Raw genomic sequence first — 21,712 nt, 5'->3', positions numbered from 1 at the left:
GTTTTAGAAATAAATGTTGGGTGTGTTAAATAAATAGTAGATAAAAAAGTAAGAGAGAAGAAAAGGTAGGGAGAATAAAGTATAAAGTGAATAAAGTAGAGAGAATAAAAGTAAGAGAGAGTAAAGTAAAAAAGAGAAAAAAGTGGAGTACTATATTTGGAAATGACTCAACTATGAAGAAACTTCCTGAAATGAAAAAAATGACTCAACTATGAAGAAACGAAGGGAGTACATTACTTAATTAAAAAAAAACTGCATTATCAAATTTTAAAAATGACTCCTATTCACGGATGGAGGAAATAATTTTAAATAAAATATAAATTGAATGGACTAATATAATGCGGAGTTTATATACCATTTATAATAAATGGAATATGAGCCTATATATGTACTTATACTAAATGAATGTGGGGCCTATATACCATGGAGTATGTAAAAATGAATAAGAACTTCTATTTGTGGACAAATGGAATAACAGAGATGGACGGCTCCGATTCAATAGAACCAAATTTAAACTAAATCTTGGCCGTATCATTTTATTTTTTACTAAAGTATGTTATTGTCTTTCAGGACGAAACACTGAGTAACAGTACAACTACAAATAGAGTCCTAAATAACGAGGCTTAGAGCACTCCCAATGGAGTTCCCTTATTTCTCCCTTATTTCTCCCTAACTCCTGCCACATCAGCGCCACATCAGCATCACATTTTATCCCCAGTTTTTAGCCAACCCCTACAATGGTTTCTCCCTTATTTCTCCCTTATTTCTCCCTAACTCAACATTTCATTTTTACATCATCACTAATTTAATTGTTTTATTTTTATATATAATAAAGCTAGCTTATTTAATTTATAAAGATAAATCAAATAAATAGTAATAAAGTTCGTTGTATTAAACACGGGTACACATTACAACGAAGAAAATTAAAAAAAAAAAAAGTACACGAATGGAAATAAAAAATCAAAAAAAAAATTCAAAGAAAAAAAAATTCAAGGGCGGTGGGCGCGGTTTCTATTTGCCCACAATTCTTCGATGATATCGTGTTGTAGTGCTTGATGGGCCTCCTTCTGGTGTATGTCCATGAACGCCTGGAACCGTTCATGTTCGTTGTGCGGTACACCCTGGCGGGCGGACTCGGTTGAGACACCGTGACTCGATGATGCAACACTTGGGTCGTTGGTGACGTCGAGGACGCCTTCGTGTTCATCTTCGATGATCATGTTATGCATGATGATGCACGCATACATGATATCGGCAATATCCCCCTGGTAGAAAAAGCGCGTCGGACCCTTTACCAGTGCAAATCGCGATTGGAGCACCCCAAATGCCCTCTCCACATCCTTGCGCGCAGACTCTTGCGCTCGGGCAAAATACCTTCTTCTATCTCCGAGTGGGCATCTGATCGTCTTCAGAAACACGGGCCATTGCGGATAGATGCCGTCAGCCAGGTAGTACCCCATGTTATGCACATTGCCATTGGCCGTGAATTCGATGGAGGGGCCTAATCCGTTGATCCGCTCGTTGAAAAGGGGCGAGGAATTGAGAACATTTAGGTCGTTGTTCGACCCGGCTATACCAAAATAAGCATGCCAAATCCAAAGCCGTTGGTCGGCAACGGCTTCAAGAATGATGGTGGGATGCGTACCTTTGTAGCCGGTAGTAAACTGGCCTCGCCACGCGGTTGGGCAGTTCTTCCACTGCCAGTGCATACAGTCGATGCTGCCGAGCATCCCCGGAAAGCCGTGGGTCCTCCAGTGCCAATCCAGTAGGAACTGGCAGTCAGCTGCGTCCGGCGAGCGAAGGTAGTGCTCCCCAAATATCTCTCGCACGCCCTGACAGAAATTCTTCAGGCACTCGTTGCCAGTCGTCTCGCCGCATTGCAGATACTCATCGAACATGTCGGCGGACCCTCCATATGCCAACTGCCGGATGGCAACAGTGCATTTCTGTAGGGGCGATAGTCCGGGCTTCCCTGCTGCGTCTCGCTGGAGCCGGAACTCGGGGTAACGCGCGGACAACGCATTAACAATGCGCAGGAAGAGGGAGCGGCGCATTCTGAACCGGCGACGAAATACATCTGCCGGATAACGTGGTTCCTCCGCGAAATAATCGGCGAACAGCCGATCGTGCGCACCAGTGTGGTTGCGAGGGATGTATCGGCGCCGCCGGCGGATTGGCCGTTGGGGGGGTGGCTGCTGCATTCGAGCGATCTCGCTTTGTATGCAGCGGGAGATATAGTTGTTGATTGGGTTGTTGGCGAAACCCGCTACATCCCATCCGGTGGGAGCGGGAGGTACCTCTTCTTCGGAAGAAGAATGTGATATTTCCTCGTCGGACTGAGCACGAGACGATGAATCAGAACTCATTTAATAAAGATGGAGAGAAAAAAGATTGAAAATTTGTGTGAATGAAGTTTGTGGGTGATGAATGGAGGAAGAGGATGAAATATTTATAGGGGTGGGATAAAATAGCCGTTCGGCCAAAAAAAAAAAAAAAAATTTTAAAAATCGCCGATTATCGCCGAGCGTCGCCCACAGTGGCCGGCGATCGCTCGGCGATAATCCGGCGATAAATCGCCACTCGGCGAAGCAACGGTAACATTATCGCCGAATTATCGCCGACTTCGCCACAATGGCCGGCGATAATTCGGCGATAATCGGCGATTTATCGCCGAGAATTCGCCACCTCCATTGGGAGTGCTCTTAGAGCATTCCCAATGGAGGTGGCGAATTCTCGGCGATAAATCGCCGGTTATCGCCGAATTATCGCCGGCCATTGTGGCGAAGTCGGCGATAATTCGGCGATAATGTTGCCGTTGCTTCGCCGAGTGGCGTTCTAACGCCGGATTATCGCCGAGCGATCGCCGGCCACTGTGGCGACGCTCGGCGATAATCGGCGATAATTAAAATTTTTTTTTTTTTTTTTTGAACCCAACGGCTATTTTACATTCCACCCCTATAAATATTTCCTCCACTTCCTCCATTCATCACCCACAATCTTCATTCTCTCCATTTTCAATCTCTTCTCCCAATCTTCAATTTTCATCAAAATTATGAGCTTTTGGAAGAAAAGTTCCCGATCGGGTAAGGATAAGGGTAAGGGGAAAGAGTCGAGTTCACAAATTCCCAACACGGATGAAGCAAACGAGCAGTGGATGCAGTCGTTGTTGGCGATGGGTTCTCCTCCCGGCCAACTTCCATACGGGGGTCCGTCTCCTTTGCAGACTCCTCCGGCGCGGAGACTTTCTCCGTACTTCAACTCTGCCGGCAGAATGCCCTTTCCAGCCGACGATGTGTATCGGCCCCAGTTCGACACCCCCGGATCAACCCCAGGCGACCAAGAATCTCAGGCCGCGACACTGAGCGCGGAGGACTTCGAGGTGGAAGAAACGCCCACCGAGCCGCCTTCTAGGAGCGGGAGGGGGAAGGCGCCGGCGTCGTCGGCTGCGACTGATACGGGTTCCGATGAGAGGCCGAAGCGGGTAAGGACTACTTACACTCTGCAAGAGTCCGAGCTGATAGCCGACTGCTGGGCGGACACGTCACAGGACGCGGAGCGCAGCAACTACCAGACTGAGATCATATTCTGGGAGCGGATTGCCGCGAAGTACAGGAGCCACAAGACTGCCTCAATGAAGGACCATGGCAGCGAGGCGATCCGTCGGCATTGGGAGCGCCTCATGAGGGACTGCGGGCACTTCAACGGTATTTATTCTAACTTGATGACTCACATGACGAGTGGCCAGAACGAGCACATGGTCCGAGATGAGGCCATCCGGATGTATAGTAGCCAGTACTTGTCGACGAAGGGCTTCAAGTATTGGAACATCTACGATAAGCTGAAGGATCTCCCCAAATTCCGGACGGGAATGCACGACGCGCTGCACGGGAAATCGGTGCGCTCGCGACTTAGCGTTTCGGAGAGCGAGGGGAGCGCGGCCCACATCGACTTGAGTGGGGATGGTCCGCACGAGCGCCCGGAGGGAGTGAAGAAGGCGAAGGGGAGGCGGAAGGGGAAGGGCGCAACGTCGGAAGTCGCGTCGGAATCCGTCATCGACTTAGAAAAAGCCACTTATTCGAGCAATGTCGCCAATCTGACCCAGATGTACACGCTGTACTTCACCGGCGGCGGGACCCCTGAAGAAAAGGCGGCCCTCTGGAAATGCATCCAACACCTGCAGAGTACGCTGGGGCTCGATCCCGACGCCCCTCCGGCCCCTCCGTCTTAGATTTTTTTTTTTTAAATCTTTGTTTATTTGCGTTTTTTATTTGTAGTTTTTTTTTTCTCGTTGTATTATATTTTCCAATGATTAATACAACGATGAATTGTTCATTATTAGTCTATTTATTAAATACATTTGTAGGGAAAATTAAATAATATAAAAAATAATGATGTAAAAATGAAATGTTGAGTTAGGGAGAAATAAGGGAGAAATAAGGGAGAAACCAATGTAGCACTTGGCTAAAAACTGGGGATAAATTTTGGTGCTGATGTGGCGCTGATGTGGCAGGAGTTAGGGAGAAATAAGGGAGTTTTTAGGGAACTCCATTGGGAGTGCTCTTACATTCTCTCTGTGAAAAGTAAATGTGACATCATCATAATTTGTTCGACCCACCTTGTACACCGCTATTAAGTTGATAAAATGTTTCTCTCTATTTAACTAGGTTAAAAACTGAGCTACTATAGAATAAATAGAGAACCATTATCTATTCCTTTTAAATAAAAAATATATATACCAAACCAACATATATTGAGATAAAAATAGAACAATAAAGAACAACTAAAAATTCTGATTAATTAAATAGCATACAAACCCCATTACGAATAAAACATCATATATAATGAATATATAATGAAGTGACATCTTTTTTATTTCATTTGAAAAGATTATACTTTATCGATTATGTCTGCAATCAAATTGTTGTATTGAGTTGAGAGTAACTATAAATTCATTTTCAGGTTTTCTTTATCAATTCTTTTTAAATAGTAAAATAGAGTTGAACCGCGTAAATAGCTCTATCACTCTATATATACAATATCATCTGAATCTCTTACAAGTCTATACAATTGTTTCAATTTTGATTAGGTCCAAATAATTTCACTTAAGTCCTAAATTGGGGCCCATGGTGTGGACGACCGCACCTCAGCGTGTCTGAAATCAAACATTGTTTGAAAATATTATCTTTAATAGCGAAATAATCCCTCAGATTAATTGATTGAATGGCTAAATTAACTCCCAAATTTATAACACGCCTTCTGTTTATTGTTTATTTCCTATACCATCACTATCAACTGTTTTACCAAAAGATGCTGAATTTATATGATAATAAAACAAAGTTTTGTGAGTATGATATTGTTATATTTTTGAGGTATCATATGAAGAACAATTATTAATAACTTTTTTAAAAAAATTAAAAAGTTGACGACTTTAGTGGGAAAAATACGAGATATTTCTATATAAATAATTAATAAGTGTTGATTTTGACGCCCACAGTTTTTGTAGTGGCCCGCAGTTTCTAATTGCCTTGTCAGCAAATTAAGATTCATATTTATCTCTTAGATCTTTAATTGCTTTATTTTAATGTCTCATGCTAGTATCAATTATCTTGGTAGTTAGTAGTATTAATTTAATTATAAGTTTTAATATAAAATTGATACAAACGTAAATAACATAAAAAGATAATGTTAATATTACTAAAAGAAAATGAGACATATTATATAAAAGAAAAAAATTATCAAAAATAAAAAGAACTATCTTTACAGAAAATTAAATAAAAAAAAGACTATCTATATGTTTTTTTCCATTCAATTGGAATATGGTGGCCCTTCAATTATTATTGGTGTGGTAGTGGGAAAAAGCAACATTTATTGCTTAAAACTTTAATTCTCTTGGTCTAAATGTGACATAATAAATGAAATAGTTATGGTATAGGTAGCTGTATTTTTCGTAAAGAAAAAGACCAATATGAATATATAACGACGAGTCTACGAGATTTTTTGGGTTTAAAATATGCTTATGAATATATAATTTTACATTTTGGTCTTAAGCTAGCATTAGATAGTTGGACATCTACACATTGCAATTTTATTAACATTTAATTATATACTTATGTACCGTGTCAAAGTCTGTTGGATATTTTACTTAAATTTAAATTTAGTGATTTTATTTATGTTCAATTGTATTCCAATTCCTGGTCCAAATCTAAATAATGTATCATAGAGTAGAGTATAGGTAGAAAAGTTGACGTTATAATAAAGTGAGAAAAATGTAGTACTTTCGTAAATAACACAAAGACAAAGTACAGCAAACAATTAATTGCGTTGAAACAATATTGGAAAAATCTAAGCTAAGTTGTTCGACGTTGGATCAATTTAAAAAACACGGCCAAACAAATTAACTCCAAATTAAAAAAATAAAAAATAAAAAATAAAAATAAAAAATTAACCATCTTGATAAACATAGAAAAATCTAGTTGCCCCAAAAAAAATCTTAAATTTTTTTTTAAAAAAACGAAAATAGTGAAGCACAATCACGATTGAGATTACCACCACAACTTATCTTGTCACTTTCTATAAATGCATACCACACATTATCCATTGACCTATCCATGGCCTCCCAAGTCCCAATAATGGAGCAAGCCTTCATTAAATTATGGATTTTATTTTTAATTCTTTTATCTAATCTTATATGTAATCTTTATATATAATACCACTAGAAAAAAGTGACATCACAATACAAAATTTATTTCTATATATAACTAACCTCAAGTCAAGAGGAGCAATTAGTTCATTGATATATAGTAGGAGTATAATAAATAATTTATTCCTATATAGAGTAAAAATTGCGCATGACACTCGAGCCCAAAAAAAATGACGAGCTTTAATTGATGAATTGGAAAATGAAATCACATGTTTTTTTAATAATTTATCTTGGTGGTTGGTTTGAGATGTTCCCATAGTCATTGGAGGTTTGGACCATTAGAATATTTATGTGTCAATGTCTAAGTTAAATTTTGCGTGGTTTTGTAGGATATGACTCAGCTCAACAATTAGATTCGAATATCATTGGCTTGAACGTTCCACGATAGTATTAGATTTTAAAATATTTATTACGAAAAAATTTATTTATTTATAAAATACACACATACATCAGTGATCTCATCGTATGATTAAAGCGAGATAATAAATTAAGTTCTAAATTTTATAACTGATCAACTGTCTTAATTTTGTTTTAATTAGTGAGTCGTGACAACTTATTAATTTTGATTAGAAGAAAAGAGAAAAAAACTATGACGTAATAATCTGTATCAATAATATTCTTATGGAAGTGGAGTCATGAATGGCCCATGGCGCATGACCAATGATATATTCATTTAGAATAATTAATTAGTGGAAAATATTCTACTAGGAAGATGGAAATTTGATAAAGAAAATGAAGTGTGCAAGTGCAACTCTTTATTTTACGTGGAATAGCATTTGAAGAATATCTACGTATTATTGGAATAAAGGTGTAATTCCTTAATGAAATAGGTGAATTGACATATGAAATATTCCAGTTATATTTTATGTTACACATGAACAACATATTTTTTCAAATATATTAATTCTATTAAGAAGTATTATAAGTCTCACGAATTCTCAAACAAATTTTAATATAGTAAACTAGGAGTAGAATATAGTTCAATAAAAAAATACTCTTGATTTCTCTTATTTTTTTCAAGGAAGAGTTTATTAGTCCCTTTCTTTGTCCCTACAACAGATATAATTAATTTACACACTCAACATCAATATTGCGACACCCCACTTAAAATATTAGTAAAAAGTTATTTGATCATAAGAGATGGGATTTTTTTTACTAAACTATACTAGTACCTAAGTTATGGAGTAGGAGACAATCATTTTTTTATTCTTCAAAAAGTATTTTGCCACCATATTTTCCAACTCAATGAGATGGAGTAACTATATATCCGTTTGATTGGATCACAATTATATTTTAATTATCTATAGTTTTAAAGTTATGCATTTACTACCACCACGTTGTTCGTCATCCTTTTGAATTTTGATGTGTTTTAACACATAGAAAAACATGATTTTCTTGGTAATTTGTCCACTATTATATATTTGGGTGAAGGGAGGGGGATAACGTAGAAATTTACTTTGAAACTATGTACACGTAACTTCTAACAAAATTTCTTAATTATAACTCACTTTAATAAGAGGGAGTATAATCTACTTAAAATATTTCTTCATACTTAAATTACTTCTGCAAAACGTGATTTTGTCTATTGATTGATATTGAAGTACATATAATAAATCTTGTTTGCCACATTATTAACAGAAGAGCCCAATTTCAAAATACTACTAGAATTTTGCAAATTACTCTGAACAAATATGAGAGAACATATTTGATCTATAAACATCATAAATATTGTACTCCTCAATCGATATTGGATAATACTGCATAGTATTTGTAACAGAGACATACTACCATACACACTACTAATTTTTTAAATACAAATACCATGTTACTGTTTTCAACATAAATAGTAAAACTATATATACCAGCTATACTAGTATACTTTGATTTTTTTTATATGCAATTATACATATTTCCTCAAGGCTTAACTAAATATGACTCCTTCGTCTTTGTTTTAGTATAATTGAGTTATATTCTCATTTTAGTGGTCTCAACTCTCAATGTACTTGAATAATTTTCCTTTAAGACAAACAGTACTAAATGTTTAATCTTTTTAATTTAATTTATTTTTATTTATTTTTTAATTTTATTTTAGTTTTCTATTTAACTTTGTAAAACACTCATTTTTTTTTTCGTGGGAAAAAAATATTCGACTAGGATCATCACGGCATACAAATTTTTGAAAAGTTTTTTATTGGGCTGGGCTGTCATTTCAGAATAATCTAAATTTTCTCCAACCTTTTGGACCTAGTGTTTGTTATCATGAATTATTCCAAACATTTGCCGCTTTCATTCACAAAAACAAACACATTTTAAGGAATCAGATTCTGCCTATTGTCTAAGATACCCGATGAACAATAAACTATCGATAGTAAATAACTACGATTTTAATTATATCGAACATGTTAAATATGTAATATATACCTAAGTGATGTAGGAAAAAAAATAAAAAACGACAAGATAAAAGAACCAAAAATAATTACTCCACATATATAAAACCCTATGTCCCCATCGACCTAGAAAGAAAAAGAATAGACTCTTATAGTAAATTTAATGATTTTAAGACTAGTAATTAGTGTACTCCTACAACTTAAGTTTAAAAAACAAAAGATAAGGTCAAGGGTATATAAGTCCTTTTAGTTCGTCCATTAACTTCTACTTATATAACCTTGTGTGGGTAGCCATAATGTGACCATTTAGCACCACTCTATTCGTTCAATTATTTTCTATCATTGACATTGTCACGCCACAAACAAGTAACTAGGGAGTGTATATAACTCAAGGGGAATCGATTAGTATGAACTTGATTTCAAAACCGACGATTCTAAGTTATCGGATTTAGAATAAAGGTACTCAATTTAACCTTAAAAAAGTATGCCAACGAACAATCTAAATAGTAACTTGGCAACTGAACTCCTACTAACTTTTATCAAGCCTAGACAACATATATTGTGACATTACATTTGCAATCTTGATGAATATAGAGAAGTGAAAAAAGCCAAGCAATGCATTTGAATTTCTGTACTACTACATCACTATAACTGGAGTGACACACCCTACTGCAATGAGGGATGGGTGCCTTGGATGATGTCGCAAGACCAGCCTTGGAGGCGCAAGGCTCGATAAAAAACAACACCGGCTATGGCTCCGACCGTCGGGGCTACAAGATATACCCACAATCTATCAAATCTCCATGTAACAAGTGCTGGTCCTAGTGATCTTGCCGGGTTCATTGATCCTCCTGAGACGGGCCTACGCAATAAATTAGTCCAAATTTTTTATACTGACCAAACTTCATGATTTTTCCGACTATTTGATTTAAATATGTTATACCCCGAGACAAGGACTCCCAAACATATAGCCCCTCCAGCAACAAATCCAGACACATATTTGAGCTGCATAAATGGCTTGCTAATTAGGACAAAATCCCAAACAAAAAAAATGACAATGTTGGTCTTACCGATTGCAATTCGTTGAACAACGATGTAGTCATGAAGAGCACGATGAACGTCGCGACGAGCTCCACCAAGAAGGCGTCGATCCACCCCCGACGGGCTGGCGTCGTCAGCATCAGCTCCGGCTTGATGTCGTACACGAACTGCCCTGCGTACGTCGCCAGAACCGACCCCCCTACTTGTGCAATAACATACAATGGAACCTTAAAACACACAAACATTATACATCAAATTAGTTATTCTTATGATATTTTAGTCTTATTTTATCATGTTACATACCAAAACAAGAGAACTCATCCCAAAAAAGCAGACTGCCCGAATAAAGAGAGAGAAAGTTCATTTGGTATTATAATTAAACCTAACATCTGTTGTCTTACACAACCGATGTGGGACAAGTGACGTTCGTGTTAACCTTAGACCAAGGGAAGGGGCCGGCCGTTGCAAAGGCGATTGTGACTGCAGGGTTGATATGAGCCCCGGAAATGGGGCCTATCGAGAAGACGATCACCACCACAGTAAGACCTGCGGTCGCTGCATATTCCAAAAGCCCGGTTTGAATCCCCATCGAATTCAGGTTTCCGATTATCCCACTAATGCAGAACATCAACACGAACGTCCCCACAGCCTCGGCCGCCACCTGCACTAAATATATAACTTAGCTAACTGTTTTTACGCGGTACAAAACGCTCAAGCCAAAAAGATGACGCGCTTTTACCATTCGGACAAGGCTGAGATTTGTGGGAGGACCATCGGCTGAAGACATGTTTTATTATCTAAATTAGAGTTGGGGGTGAAGATGATCGGACCTACAACATATTTTTTTCAAGATTTTGGAAGATAGAAGTTTTGGTGTGGATCAGTATTTTGTTGATACATATTTGTTAGGATTTTAAGTGGAAAAATGGCACGCAATTCTTGCGTTGCTCCCATAATATAACTTTTCACCTTTAAAAATGACTCATGCTTCTTGAATGTCACATTTAAACAAAAGGAGCCTTCTAACTGCTCCTTATCATTCACCAACTTGGTAGGTCGACGACGGCGTTAGAAGGCATAAAGAGTGCGATGGGATCGATCAACTAACATTAATCCCCGACTCCGCTTGAATCTGCCATTGGTTTTTGTATCTTAACATCATCTTCTGTGTACTATATTTAGGATCATTATCTTTTACTATTTCTTGACACATTTAATGTCAAATAATGACATAATTCACATACTTGTGATTATGATCCCATTTCATATAACAAAATTCTAGATCTCCCTATCCATTAATAGACATAATTTCATCTACTCCACAACTCTTAATGGAGTAGTAGTTATCATACTACATCAAGAATGCTTGTTACATCACACAAAAGAAGGAAACCTATAAATGTAAAATAGAAAACCTCACAAGATTAGAACTACAATCCCACAACTATACTAATCGAGAATTAAACCAAAAATGAGTTCCCTCTCCTAAACAAAGCATCAAAAAATCTCCCTATCCATAGAAGATGCTTCAAAATCAGAGCACTTCTTCTCTCCCTTCAACAAGGAAGCAAATCCAAGCATGGAGTTTCCCAAGTTGAACTCAAGCAGATGATCCTCAATCTGATAGCCACCAACAACAATTGACTCCCTAGGATTCGGACCACCATCCAAGAATCCCAAACACATCACTTCATCATTCACCACCACCATTGAATTCTCCCCATGAATCCTCCACTTCACCAACTCACTTTGCAGAACAAGATCAACAATCGGAACATTCTCCATATGTGATAAACCAAAACACACTTCAAATGGAGCCACGGGTGGCACTAAACTCAGATTCATGGAGATTGCAGCACTAACATAGGACTCAACAAATGCAGCATAAATCTTGCTCTCAAATGTAGTGTAAGGAGCAATGGTACTAATCTTGGCACCAAGAATCCCTTTTTGCAGCAAAGGGAGTTTCTTGCCAGAAACCTTGATTGAACTGACATCAATGTAATAAAAGCCTTCACCTTTCTTGGAGATTAGAGGTGTGAACAACATTGAGCTTGAGATTTGGGGGCTCCCACCGAGGAAGACCGCACCTTTTTGAGGGGACAGACACACTGAGAATCTCCTCTCAAAGAATCCAAAAGTAGTGGAGAATTGTGATGGGAGTGAGATTCTTGAGTCTCCCAACCCTAGCATGCCTCTAGCACCATGAGCCAAGCCCTTGAGCAGCAAGTTTGGAGAGGATAAAAACAAGAATTTCTCAGTCTTGGCAAATGAAGAAGGCCCAATCCCATCCCAGAACTCCATAGCTAACACATCCTCAGTCAGATCTCCAGATGTGGAAGTTCTTGAAATTGAATTCTCTGCCAGCAAGGTACAACCTTTGGAGTTGTACTCTGCTCCACCGCCTTTAATTGACTTAGCCATGGAGCACTTGAGCGAGCAGGGCTGGTGAGACTGGGAAGCTGATTTGAGCTCGGAGGCCATCCAAAGAGAAGGGCCGTTTAGGTCAAGCACGAGATTGGCTGAATCGAGATTTTCTCCCATGGAAAGATGAGCTACGTATTGAAGAGTTGAGGGATCTTTGGAAACGGGAAAGATTGCAGCTTTTGGCAAGGTGGGAGTGTGGGGAAGGGAGGTGGCTTTCGAAATGAGTAGAATGAGAGGAAGCAGAAGAAGCAAGAATTGAGCAGAGCAAGCCATGTCTGTGTTGTGTGTGAGAGAGAGAGAAAGAGAGAAAGAGAGAGAGGTCTGAATATCAGTTTGATTGTGGCGAAAGGCCGCAGTTCAGGTCTTGAGATTAAAGTTAACTGTCATTTTTTTTATGTGTATATCAGTATATGTATAGTACATTAATATTATACGAATTAAATTACGAAAATTCATGAATTATTCTGGTAAAGAAAAGAAGTGGGACATTTGCGATATTTTCCATGAATTTAGTGGCTAGACTACTACCATCACGGTTTTCACATGTGTATGTCATGTTAATTTGTTAACGCTTATTGTGAGATATATAATTACTCCACTTCAAAAGAAGTGTAAGTAGTATAATACTCTGAAATGAATATTCAGAAGTACTATAAATATTGGAGCATTACTTGACTTAATTAGTTCTTAATATTGACTTACTTTGAAGGTCTTTGAATACTAGTAATCTGATTAAATAAACTTATGTCTGGAGCCTGCAATTGAAATAAAAATTACTACTAATAAAAGAGGGCTACGGTAAGTGAGACAAATAAATTGGGGTAGTAGTTATTTTATTTGAATTATTAAGTGTTTGCAGCCCATCACAGATAAGCCACGTTGATTAAATGAGTTGATAATATATTTTTTATTTTTAAATGTGGGAGTGGGGAAAAAGGGGAATTGGCTATTATTTTTAAACGAGAGCATATACTTGGAATCATGTTAATATTTGAAAGAAGATATGCTCAAGAATAATAGCATATCCAATTATCCAATTCTTTTATCTGGGCCATCACATCAGCACACCATATCATCCATGAAACACCTATCTTTGATATCTGGATTTCGATTTCATTGCTTTTCATTTTCATTTTCATTTTCATTTCGATTTCAATTTCGATTTCGATTTAAAATGATTTAATACGGAGTATTTTATTATATTATATACTATAATTTATATTTAATTTTAACTTATAAATCTTATCCCATCTGACATAATTAATTTCAAATAATGTTGAATTAATTCAATTTCGAACGACTTGGATAAAGACCATGTAAAATTATATTTCATTTTAAAAAGAATTTTTTATATCGATTATCAAGTTTAATTCATTAAATGATTGAAAAAATTAAGTGAGTTGCACTTCATTGAGTATCGAATATAGCCGATCAGGTGTTGGAATACTTGGTACCCAAGTATTTATTTTTTCAATAACTACATCCGTCATGTCTCCCTAATTATGTCGAAAATAGCGGGTATTCGAATTCCAATAGATTGATTCTTCCTACCGGTCTTCTTATTCTTCACATATAGCCTTACTAGATTTCATCTTTCTCGTTCATTTAGGGCTTTGGATTTCCCCGGAGCATCAATGTTTTTTCTTCGGACTCTTCTCTTGCTAGGTTTCGATTTGTTGCAAATGATTTTGCACAACAGCTTCAACACACTTCCTCGTTGCTTCGGACTGTACAAATAATTTCCCTAAATTTGTTCTCTATTAATATACTCCTACAAGTATAAAGATGAAAGATATCCACTAGTTTGTGCAAACATTTTTGGATACGCGACTTCCTAAGTTTATGTGGCTTGGAGATTATTAGTACTAGTATGAGTTTGAAGATGAAAGCATCAAATTAATGAATTGACAACAATTTTTTGTCAAATTAGAATTTGATTCTTATTCTATTTTTAAAATTTTGTATGAATTTGTGCAAATGGTTTTTGTGGTTTATTCCAGTTTCATGCTTTTATGTTTTTAAATTTGTGGCATGGACGCAAAAAATATGATAGAATTCCGAAAATCAATGTGAAAAGGAAGATGATGAATAGAGCGGCTCAATTTGTAAAACCTAGAGAGAATAAATGAATAGATGAATATATTTGAGGAAAATAAATACTTTCAGAGACAGGAAAAAAGATATGTGCTGACGTAGATCAAGGAAAGAGACACTCAGCAAATGGCCGACGTGGGAATGAGGCGCTCTCACAGACGCTTAAATTGGTTGTGCAGCATATCTTTTCTCTACATATAATATAGGTTGACATAAATTAATGGCATTGGAATTGGCAGACAATTGGTTTGGTCATCACACATTATTAGATAAAGCTCGTGTCGGGTCGAAGTAGAACAATATTTGGGGGACAGAGGAGTAGTTTCTAATTCAACCTCTAAGTTTGGTAGTCAGCTAAATCAAGAAGCACCTGTTAATCAAGAAGCGATTTGCTTCACCTTACACAAAATGTGTTGAATAGGTAAACTTGAAGTGCACATTTTGTAATTACTCCTTAATTAATCTGCATATTCTTTACTGTCTAAAATGTTTGTTATGAATAAAACATAAGATTAAAAGACTTTCACTAATTATATAATCTCATGCTCATATAATTTGATTACCAATACGATAACCAATACAATTATTGAATGAAGTTTGAAATGAATGATATGAGAATACACTGCTGGTAAGCATTCTGAGAGAAACTTACCTCTGAATTTTCAATGACGACGTTCTTACCAATTTGAGCATTCTTGTCAATGATGCATTCTCTGCAAATGGAGAAATGTGAGAATGAAATAATGTGAAAGAATTTTTGAGGATTTACTCATAAATCAAACTGTCTGTACTTGATTCTTGTATTCTCTCCAATTCCTACAGGTACTTTTCCCGTTGATAAAGCATAGGCAATCTCTGAATCAGTTTCGTAGAAGTCAGCCCCGAGCATCACTGTATCCTGCAATAACCACCAAGCTTAGCAAACACTTTATGTGGACAAAATTACCGAACTCTGAAACAGGTAAGATCTAACCTGTAGATGGCAATTGGAGTTTATTCGTGAACGGATACCAACAACACTGTGCTCGACTAAGCAACTTGTCAAGAAACTACCATGTGAAACTATAGAATCAACAATCTGCAAAACAAAAATAGATGTTGATACAGAGTAGAATCTCCTTGGAGTGGCTTTTGAAAGTGGTGTGGTGTGCAATTTTAAGACTCCCGGTCATGCAAAAAGTGTGAAACCTTGCTGTCATCTATCTTTGATGGTGGCAAGTTTCTTCTAGATGTGTAGATTGGCTTTGTAGCATCATAGAAGCTGAATCTTGGTGGCTGAATTGACAAAACATTGCAAGAGAAAAACATCAATATTAAGTTATACATCGTTCATCCATGTCGATCATCTACGAGAGCTTAAGTGATGATGACATCTTTATAGAGAAAAACTTTGCACTTCAGGAAACTTACATGTTCTGTAAGGGCTAGGTTTGCTTCAAAAAAGGAACGTATTGTCCCGATATCTTCCCAGTAGTCGTTAAATAGATAAGCCTGCAGACACATGTAATGGTGAAATTGTATTCTTGAAGTACTAATTGTGTGTTAGTGAAGGAATCTTTAGAGGACCTGAATATGGAACTCTTTAGCTGATGCAGGGATTATTTCTGAACCAAAGTCATTCGCAGTTGGGAAACACTGTCTTAAGAAACGGAACAGCAGACAGCACTAAACTAAGCCTTGACATATTTGATAACACAGATAATTGTATTCAAGTGAGTTTTATCCTTACCTTAAAAGAATGAGAAGTATGTCCTTAAAGACATAAACTCCCATTGAAGCTATATAAGGCTTCTTCTCCGCCTCTTCTTGCGAGAGTCCAAGAACTGTTGTGTCTACTGCCTGAAATTTACCACTGTAATTGCTTCCATCCATAACTTAGAAAAGGACAAAGTATATGTAACTAAAATTACCATTCCTTTCAACTCATTTCCCCTCGGTTTTTCACTGAATGAAAGGACTCTTCCTTTATTGTCAATCTTCATCAAACCAAAATCTGAGGCACACCTATCATGAAAAGAGTTGAATTTCATGAAATACTTGTATTTGTGCACAAGAAAACACCAAAGTCGACAGTTACTGATGTGGACTTATATCTGTGTAAACAAATGCAAAATGCAAGGATGCTTGGCCATGGAAATCGATTACTTCTGAAACTGAAACATGCTAACAGGAACGTAATGCTTAGCATCTACTTATAGTTAGCTTGGAAACTGTTAGTAAGTGTTATGTTGTGGAAAAAGTGTTATACCTTTAATCGATAGGTAAGCACAATAAAGTAATATCTGCCCAACTCTGGCGGTAGACTGCAAAAAACACCATCTTATGCCATGTTAATGCTTGAAATATATAGATGTTGCGCTACATCTTTGTATTGCAGCTTACCTGAACAAAGTCCATGTAGTCCATCATGTACAAGTGATCACCAGATAGAATGAGAACATCTTCGATATCTTTACTTCTTGGATCCTGCAGTGCATTGAATTCTTCATATAAATACCATACATTTTGCAGGTTGTTTAGAATTTAGATCATCTTTCCACCCGAAAAAACTCTAGATACATAATACTCATACCTCAAAAAGCCAGTGGAATTGCCTCCACAGCATCTGCAGTGCCTTGAAACCAACTTTTACCTGCCTGTCCTGGAGTTTGAGTGGCAGCTAAAACCTGCCATAGTAAGTACTCATCAGTCAGCTAACTATGCACAAAATAGCCTCTCCTCGAAGAGCTGTCCGTGATTGTCCTTTTCAGTGTATCTATAAATGTATACCTAAAATCTAAACAAAACAAAAAAAAAAAGTTAATATGAAAGATCGATTCTTATTAAATTGAGTCTAAATTACTAATAACATTACTTGTATACCTCTCATGATTTCTATCTCAGTCCAATTGCAAGAAGTCAAGTCTCGGGTGCAATTGGCCCATCTCGGAGTTTTAGTGTTTTTAGGGTACACATTAATAGATAACTGTGACAAGTGGTTGAAAAATTAAAAATTATATATATAAACAACAAAGATTAATATAAATAATAACTATTACGTACACTATAAGATTACCCATATACCTGATATTGGTCAAATGCTGATTCGATCAAAAACATTGGGGTTTGGATATCTTGGAGCAAATTTTCAGAAAAAAACACTACAAATACAAATAATGATTATGGGGAATACATAATTATAATATCTGAAAAAGTAATGAGGAGCTATTTTTACCAGAGTAGGACTATATTTAGAAGTGCATGGTGTGGGTAACGTATTTGCCAAACCCTATACATACACATAGCAAAAATGATGAATTAATATATGAATATACGTCTTAACAATATGTACTAGATTATATAACAAAGTAAAATGAAATGTGTACTAGATTATATAACAAAGTAAAATGAAATAAGAAGACTACATACATGATATGATACCACACCAAAGAATAGGCTTTCTCTGACATCAGCGCCCAGAAAATGCTCTCTGGTGAGCCAAATAAAATTAATCAACGACATAGTTTACAATTTTATACTCTAATAAATTAATATTGATAATTGGGTAATTAGTTTAGATAGTCTTTACCCGTGTATAAAAATCCCCGAATCCGATACGCATTTCACCCTAGTTGTATTCTAAAACAAGGCTTGAAACCTATCACAATGTAAAATTGTGGCTAGTCCACCTGCCGAAGTGCCAAACAATAATGCCTATAGAGAAAATATAAACTAATACGATCAAATAGAAATTAGAATTTATTTAATCCAAAAGTTACTATAATTTAATAATACGTACATTTTTAGCATTTCCCATTCCGATTCGCAGCAACTCATCCAATCATCGCATCGTAAATTCGTAGACCTCTATAAGTCAGGTTGTCCTTCTGCGAAATGTTTTAGAAATCGACAAAATTAGTGAAGTGATGTAGCTATCGGTATGGTACAATTTTAGGGCTAAACTGGACAAGTCAGCCTACTTGTTCGTGACTAAAGACGTCAAATTGTCCAATCCGGTTTTTAAAAGAGTGCAAGTTAAATTAGTTAACTAATTGTTCTTATTGGACATACGGAAGAAATTTAAAAACTTACTGGGTCCACGTCCTCAATATCGGACATGAAGGATGAGTGTATCATAAGCGTGTGTAGTGGTTTCAATGTGTATTTAGATACAAAGGGGAAGTAGAATTATACTTAAGGAGACGGAGACGAGTTCACAGCTGGCGATGTTGTATAAATAGGCGGAAGTGAGGGTTCCAAAAAGTTTTTTCTTTATATTTATCTTCTTCAATTTTTTTATAATTTTCAAAATATATCAATATTTCTTCCTAAAATTTCACCGTAGCAGAGTATATTGTCGAGTGTTATGAGCTGAAGGGGCTGAAAAATCTGGAAATTGGAGAGTTGTAGGAAAAAAATGGATGTCACAACTCGCACTTCGAAGAAGACGACGGTTGTAATAGTATGGGAAATTTACCGGACATTAGATAATTTGCACAGTCAGAAATTTAACAAGACATTAGATAATAGTAACTTTACCGGACTGTGCAAATTTCCCAAACTATCGGGTTGGGTCGGTTGGGAAATTTGCACAGTCAGAAACTTGCACAGTCGGAAATTTGCACAGTCGGATGGGAAATTTGCACAGTCTATATGACTTTTCATGCAACAATTAAAGCTCACGGAGAAAAACAAATTATCTTGAAAGTTCATGACTTTACAGGCAATTTGCTCAAATTAAAAAGACTAAGCCCAAATAGCCAACAACTAAAATACTAAGCCCAATAGCCTACAGTGAACGATTTAAGGCACACACAGAGAGAGAGAGAGTTGTAAATTGCATTAATTCATTAAATAATTAAATGTAAAACTGTTTCAACTAAATTTTTTATACTAGTTCCTAATTCAACCTCTAAGTCGGTTAGTCAGCTAAACCGTCAAACCACATCTTCCAGCTGGTTGTGATCCTCTCTTTTGCATCCTTTGCATGCATAGTCAGATACGCGTGCGTGTAATTCACGTGCCACACTTTTTCCCCAAAAGTAGCTTCATTGACAGTGATAGTACAGTTTTTTGGCAAATTGTTGAGCATATCCGTTTCCTGAAATCCGCTCCGATCATAGTACGAATCGCCCACTGCACGTGCTATCGTCTGAAAAATACAAGTAAAATTAAATTAGTAGTGTGTGACCAAACAAATTGTGTCTAAGAGATTAAAATGTTAGATACTTAAATAGTTTCACTTACTTTGTTAGCATGTACATTGCCAATCAACGAAGAGCATGTTAAACCCCGTGTGTCTTCCATGTGGCCATGTCGATAGCAACTATGCACAAAATAGCCTCTCCTTGAAGAGCTATCCGTGATTGTCCTTTTCAGTGTCCTTTTAAAAGAGTGCAAGTTAAATTAGTTAACTAATTTTTCTTATTGGACATACGGAAGAAATTTAAAAACTTACTGGGTCCACGTGCGGACATGAAGGATGAGCCGTCACAGTAGAAGATCTTGAACACGTGCTAATTGTAGAAATCTGAATACATACATACAACATTAAAGTTACTATAAACTTGAAACCAAAGAAGTCAAACTGCGATTTGAGACAAATTTAGATATACATATAATATAGATCGACATGAATAGCCTTTAGTGATTTTTTCCGATTTTTGAAAGTTTAGTATATATAACTCTGGATTAACTATAGGCCATTAGATGACTCAAATCAAATGGCTTTTAATTTGGTATTAGTTATTTCACTAAAATAGTTAATAATTGATCATGCACACCTATATATGTATATATATACTTGGATTCAAGGTCGAGTTATTATCAAGCATCCCATTGAAGAAATAGGTGCCATTAGCCAACGATATCAGCCTAGCACTACTTCCAATAGGACGTGTGGATCTATCGAGGCAACCACCCGTGCTCCCACACCACGCGCCACCCTTTGAAACTCGTAATAGTTAGTCTTATTATCATAAAGCCAAAAATAATACACTAGCACTTATGAACTCAACAACATTAAAAATTAATGATAAAGCCATGAGCAACTGATAAAATCTATGTAATTTTAAAATATAGATAAAAATCCAATTACGAACTCAAGCTCAATATATAAATTGTGAACTATTTTTAATTCTCATACTGTGCAGATCAAATGATTGATATTACACATATATGTGTACATTCAAATTAAGTGATACAAGTTTTCATTCAATTGAATCTATCTATCCATGACATTTCACAAAAAAATTCGAGGAAGTTGTTCAAATTTATATACCTCTAGAATCACGTGCCAGTTGTCGACGCCTTCCCCAACCCGGGGCTGTAGGCATAGGCCGGAGGTGTGCCGTCTAGACAGACTATTCAAAAAGAAATTGAATAGTTAGCTAAAGGAATAATGAATTACTAGTACATATATATGTACGTACCCGCTCCCTTGGAAATGGCCGTCTCTAGAACAAATATCGTGACGTTGTGGGCTCCTTCGATTCCGACCGCAACCAAAAATAATGTAATCAGCAGTAGCAAGCTAGCCATGACTTCTGCACAATGATTAAAAAAAATTGAAGTGTGTTTATGATGTTGTTTTTATAGATAATAGTAGAATTTAGTCACCACACTTACTACTCATAAGATAAATCACAAAAAAGATACGGAACAATTTTTTTTAACAATTCCAAGAAAATCATACATCTTCCCTACATCATTCTTTATACCATATCTCAAGTTCATAATCATCCAACACTAAAAGGATACTGGAATAAAATTAACAAAATCACTTTCACTATTCACAACAGATTACTATCACACACAGACACAAAGGGGAAGTATAATTATACTTACGGAGACGGAGACGAGTTCGGCGATGCTGTGTAAGTAGGCGGAAGCAGTGGGCGCACGCAGTGAGATTGCTTGTATGAGATTGCTTCGTGTTAGATGGTGATTTCAAGCGGCTATCGATGGTGACGCCGTCGGCGAATGGCGATGCCCACAACTTTGAAAAAAATGAATGCCTACGGTTCATTACCTTGAGTTTTCGGCGATGTCTCGTGCAATTGAGGCCTCGACGCCATTGACGGTC

The 21,712-nt window shown here is 36.7% G+C and overlaps 2 protein-coding genes and 2 pseudogenes across 2 annotated transcripts; all 4 read right to left on the bottom strand.

Annotated features, from left to right (window-relative positions):
- Positions 1–9,504: 9,504 nt before the first annotated feature.
- Positions 9,505–11,054, bottom strand: NIP7;1 (NOD26-like intrinsic protein 7;1). Its single transcript, XM_048119597.2, has 5 exons — positions 10,868–11,054; positions 10,565–10,789; positions 10,158–10,355; positions 10,031–10,092; positions 9,505–9,949 (listed from the first exon to the last, which is right to left on the bottom strand). Exons 1-5 carry the CDS (start codon positions 10,913–10,915, stop codon positions 9,754–9,756), a joined length of 729 nt encoding a protein of 242 aa, XP_047975554.1. The 5' UTR covers positions 10,916–11,054; the 3' UTR covers positions 9,505–9,753.
- Positions 11,055–11,436: 382 nt separating this feature from the next.
- Positions 11,437–12,930, bottom strand: LOC125218965 (putative aspartic proteinase GIP2 pseudogene; annotated as a pseudogene).
- Positions 12,931–15,217: 2,287 nt separating this feature from the next.
- LOC125221406 (glucose-1-phosphate adenylyltransferase large subunit 1, chloroplastic-like) lies at positions 15,218–17,339 on the bottom strand (the record flags this gene model as incomplete). The annotated part of the gene is made up of 12 exons (XM_089063459.1): positions 15,218–15,362; positions 15,441–15,547; positions 15,623–15,727; positions 15,838–15,924; positions 16,060–16,140; positions 16,216–16,288; positions 16,379–16,488; positions 16,560–16,653; positions 16,727–16,802; positions 16,898–16,952; positions 17,032–17,115; positions 17,244–17,339. Coding segments are annotated over 12 exons (1,098 nt in total), but the record flags the coding sequence as incomplete, so codon positions are not given.
- A 3-nt stretch (positions 17,340–17,342) lies between these two features.
- On the bottom strand, positions 17,343–21,168 carry LOC148933127 (pectin acetylesterase 11-like; annotated as a pseudogene).
- Positions 21,169–21,712: the final 544 nt, after the last annotated feature.

The sequence above is a fragment of the Salvia hispanica genome, chromosome 1 (genome assembly GCF_029641045.1).
Source record: "Salvia hispanica isolate PSC_SH4W2 chromosome 1, Shi_PSC_v1, whole genome shotgun sequence".
NCBI lineage: Eukaryota > Viridiplantae > Streptophyta > Magnoliopsida > Lamiales > Lamiaceae > Salvia > Salvia hispanica.
The sequence above is the reverse complement of the archived record's forward strand: the minus strand, read 5'-3'. Positions and strand labels throughout refer to the sequence as shown.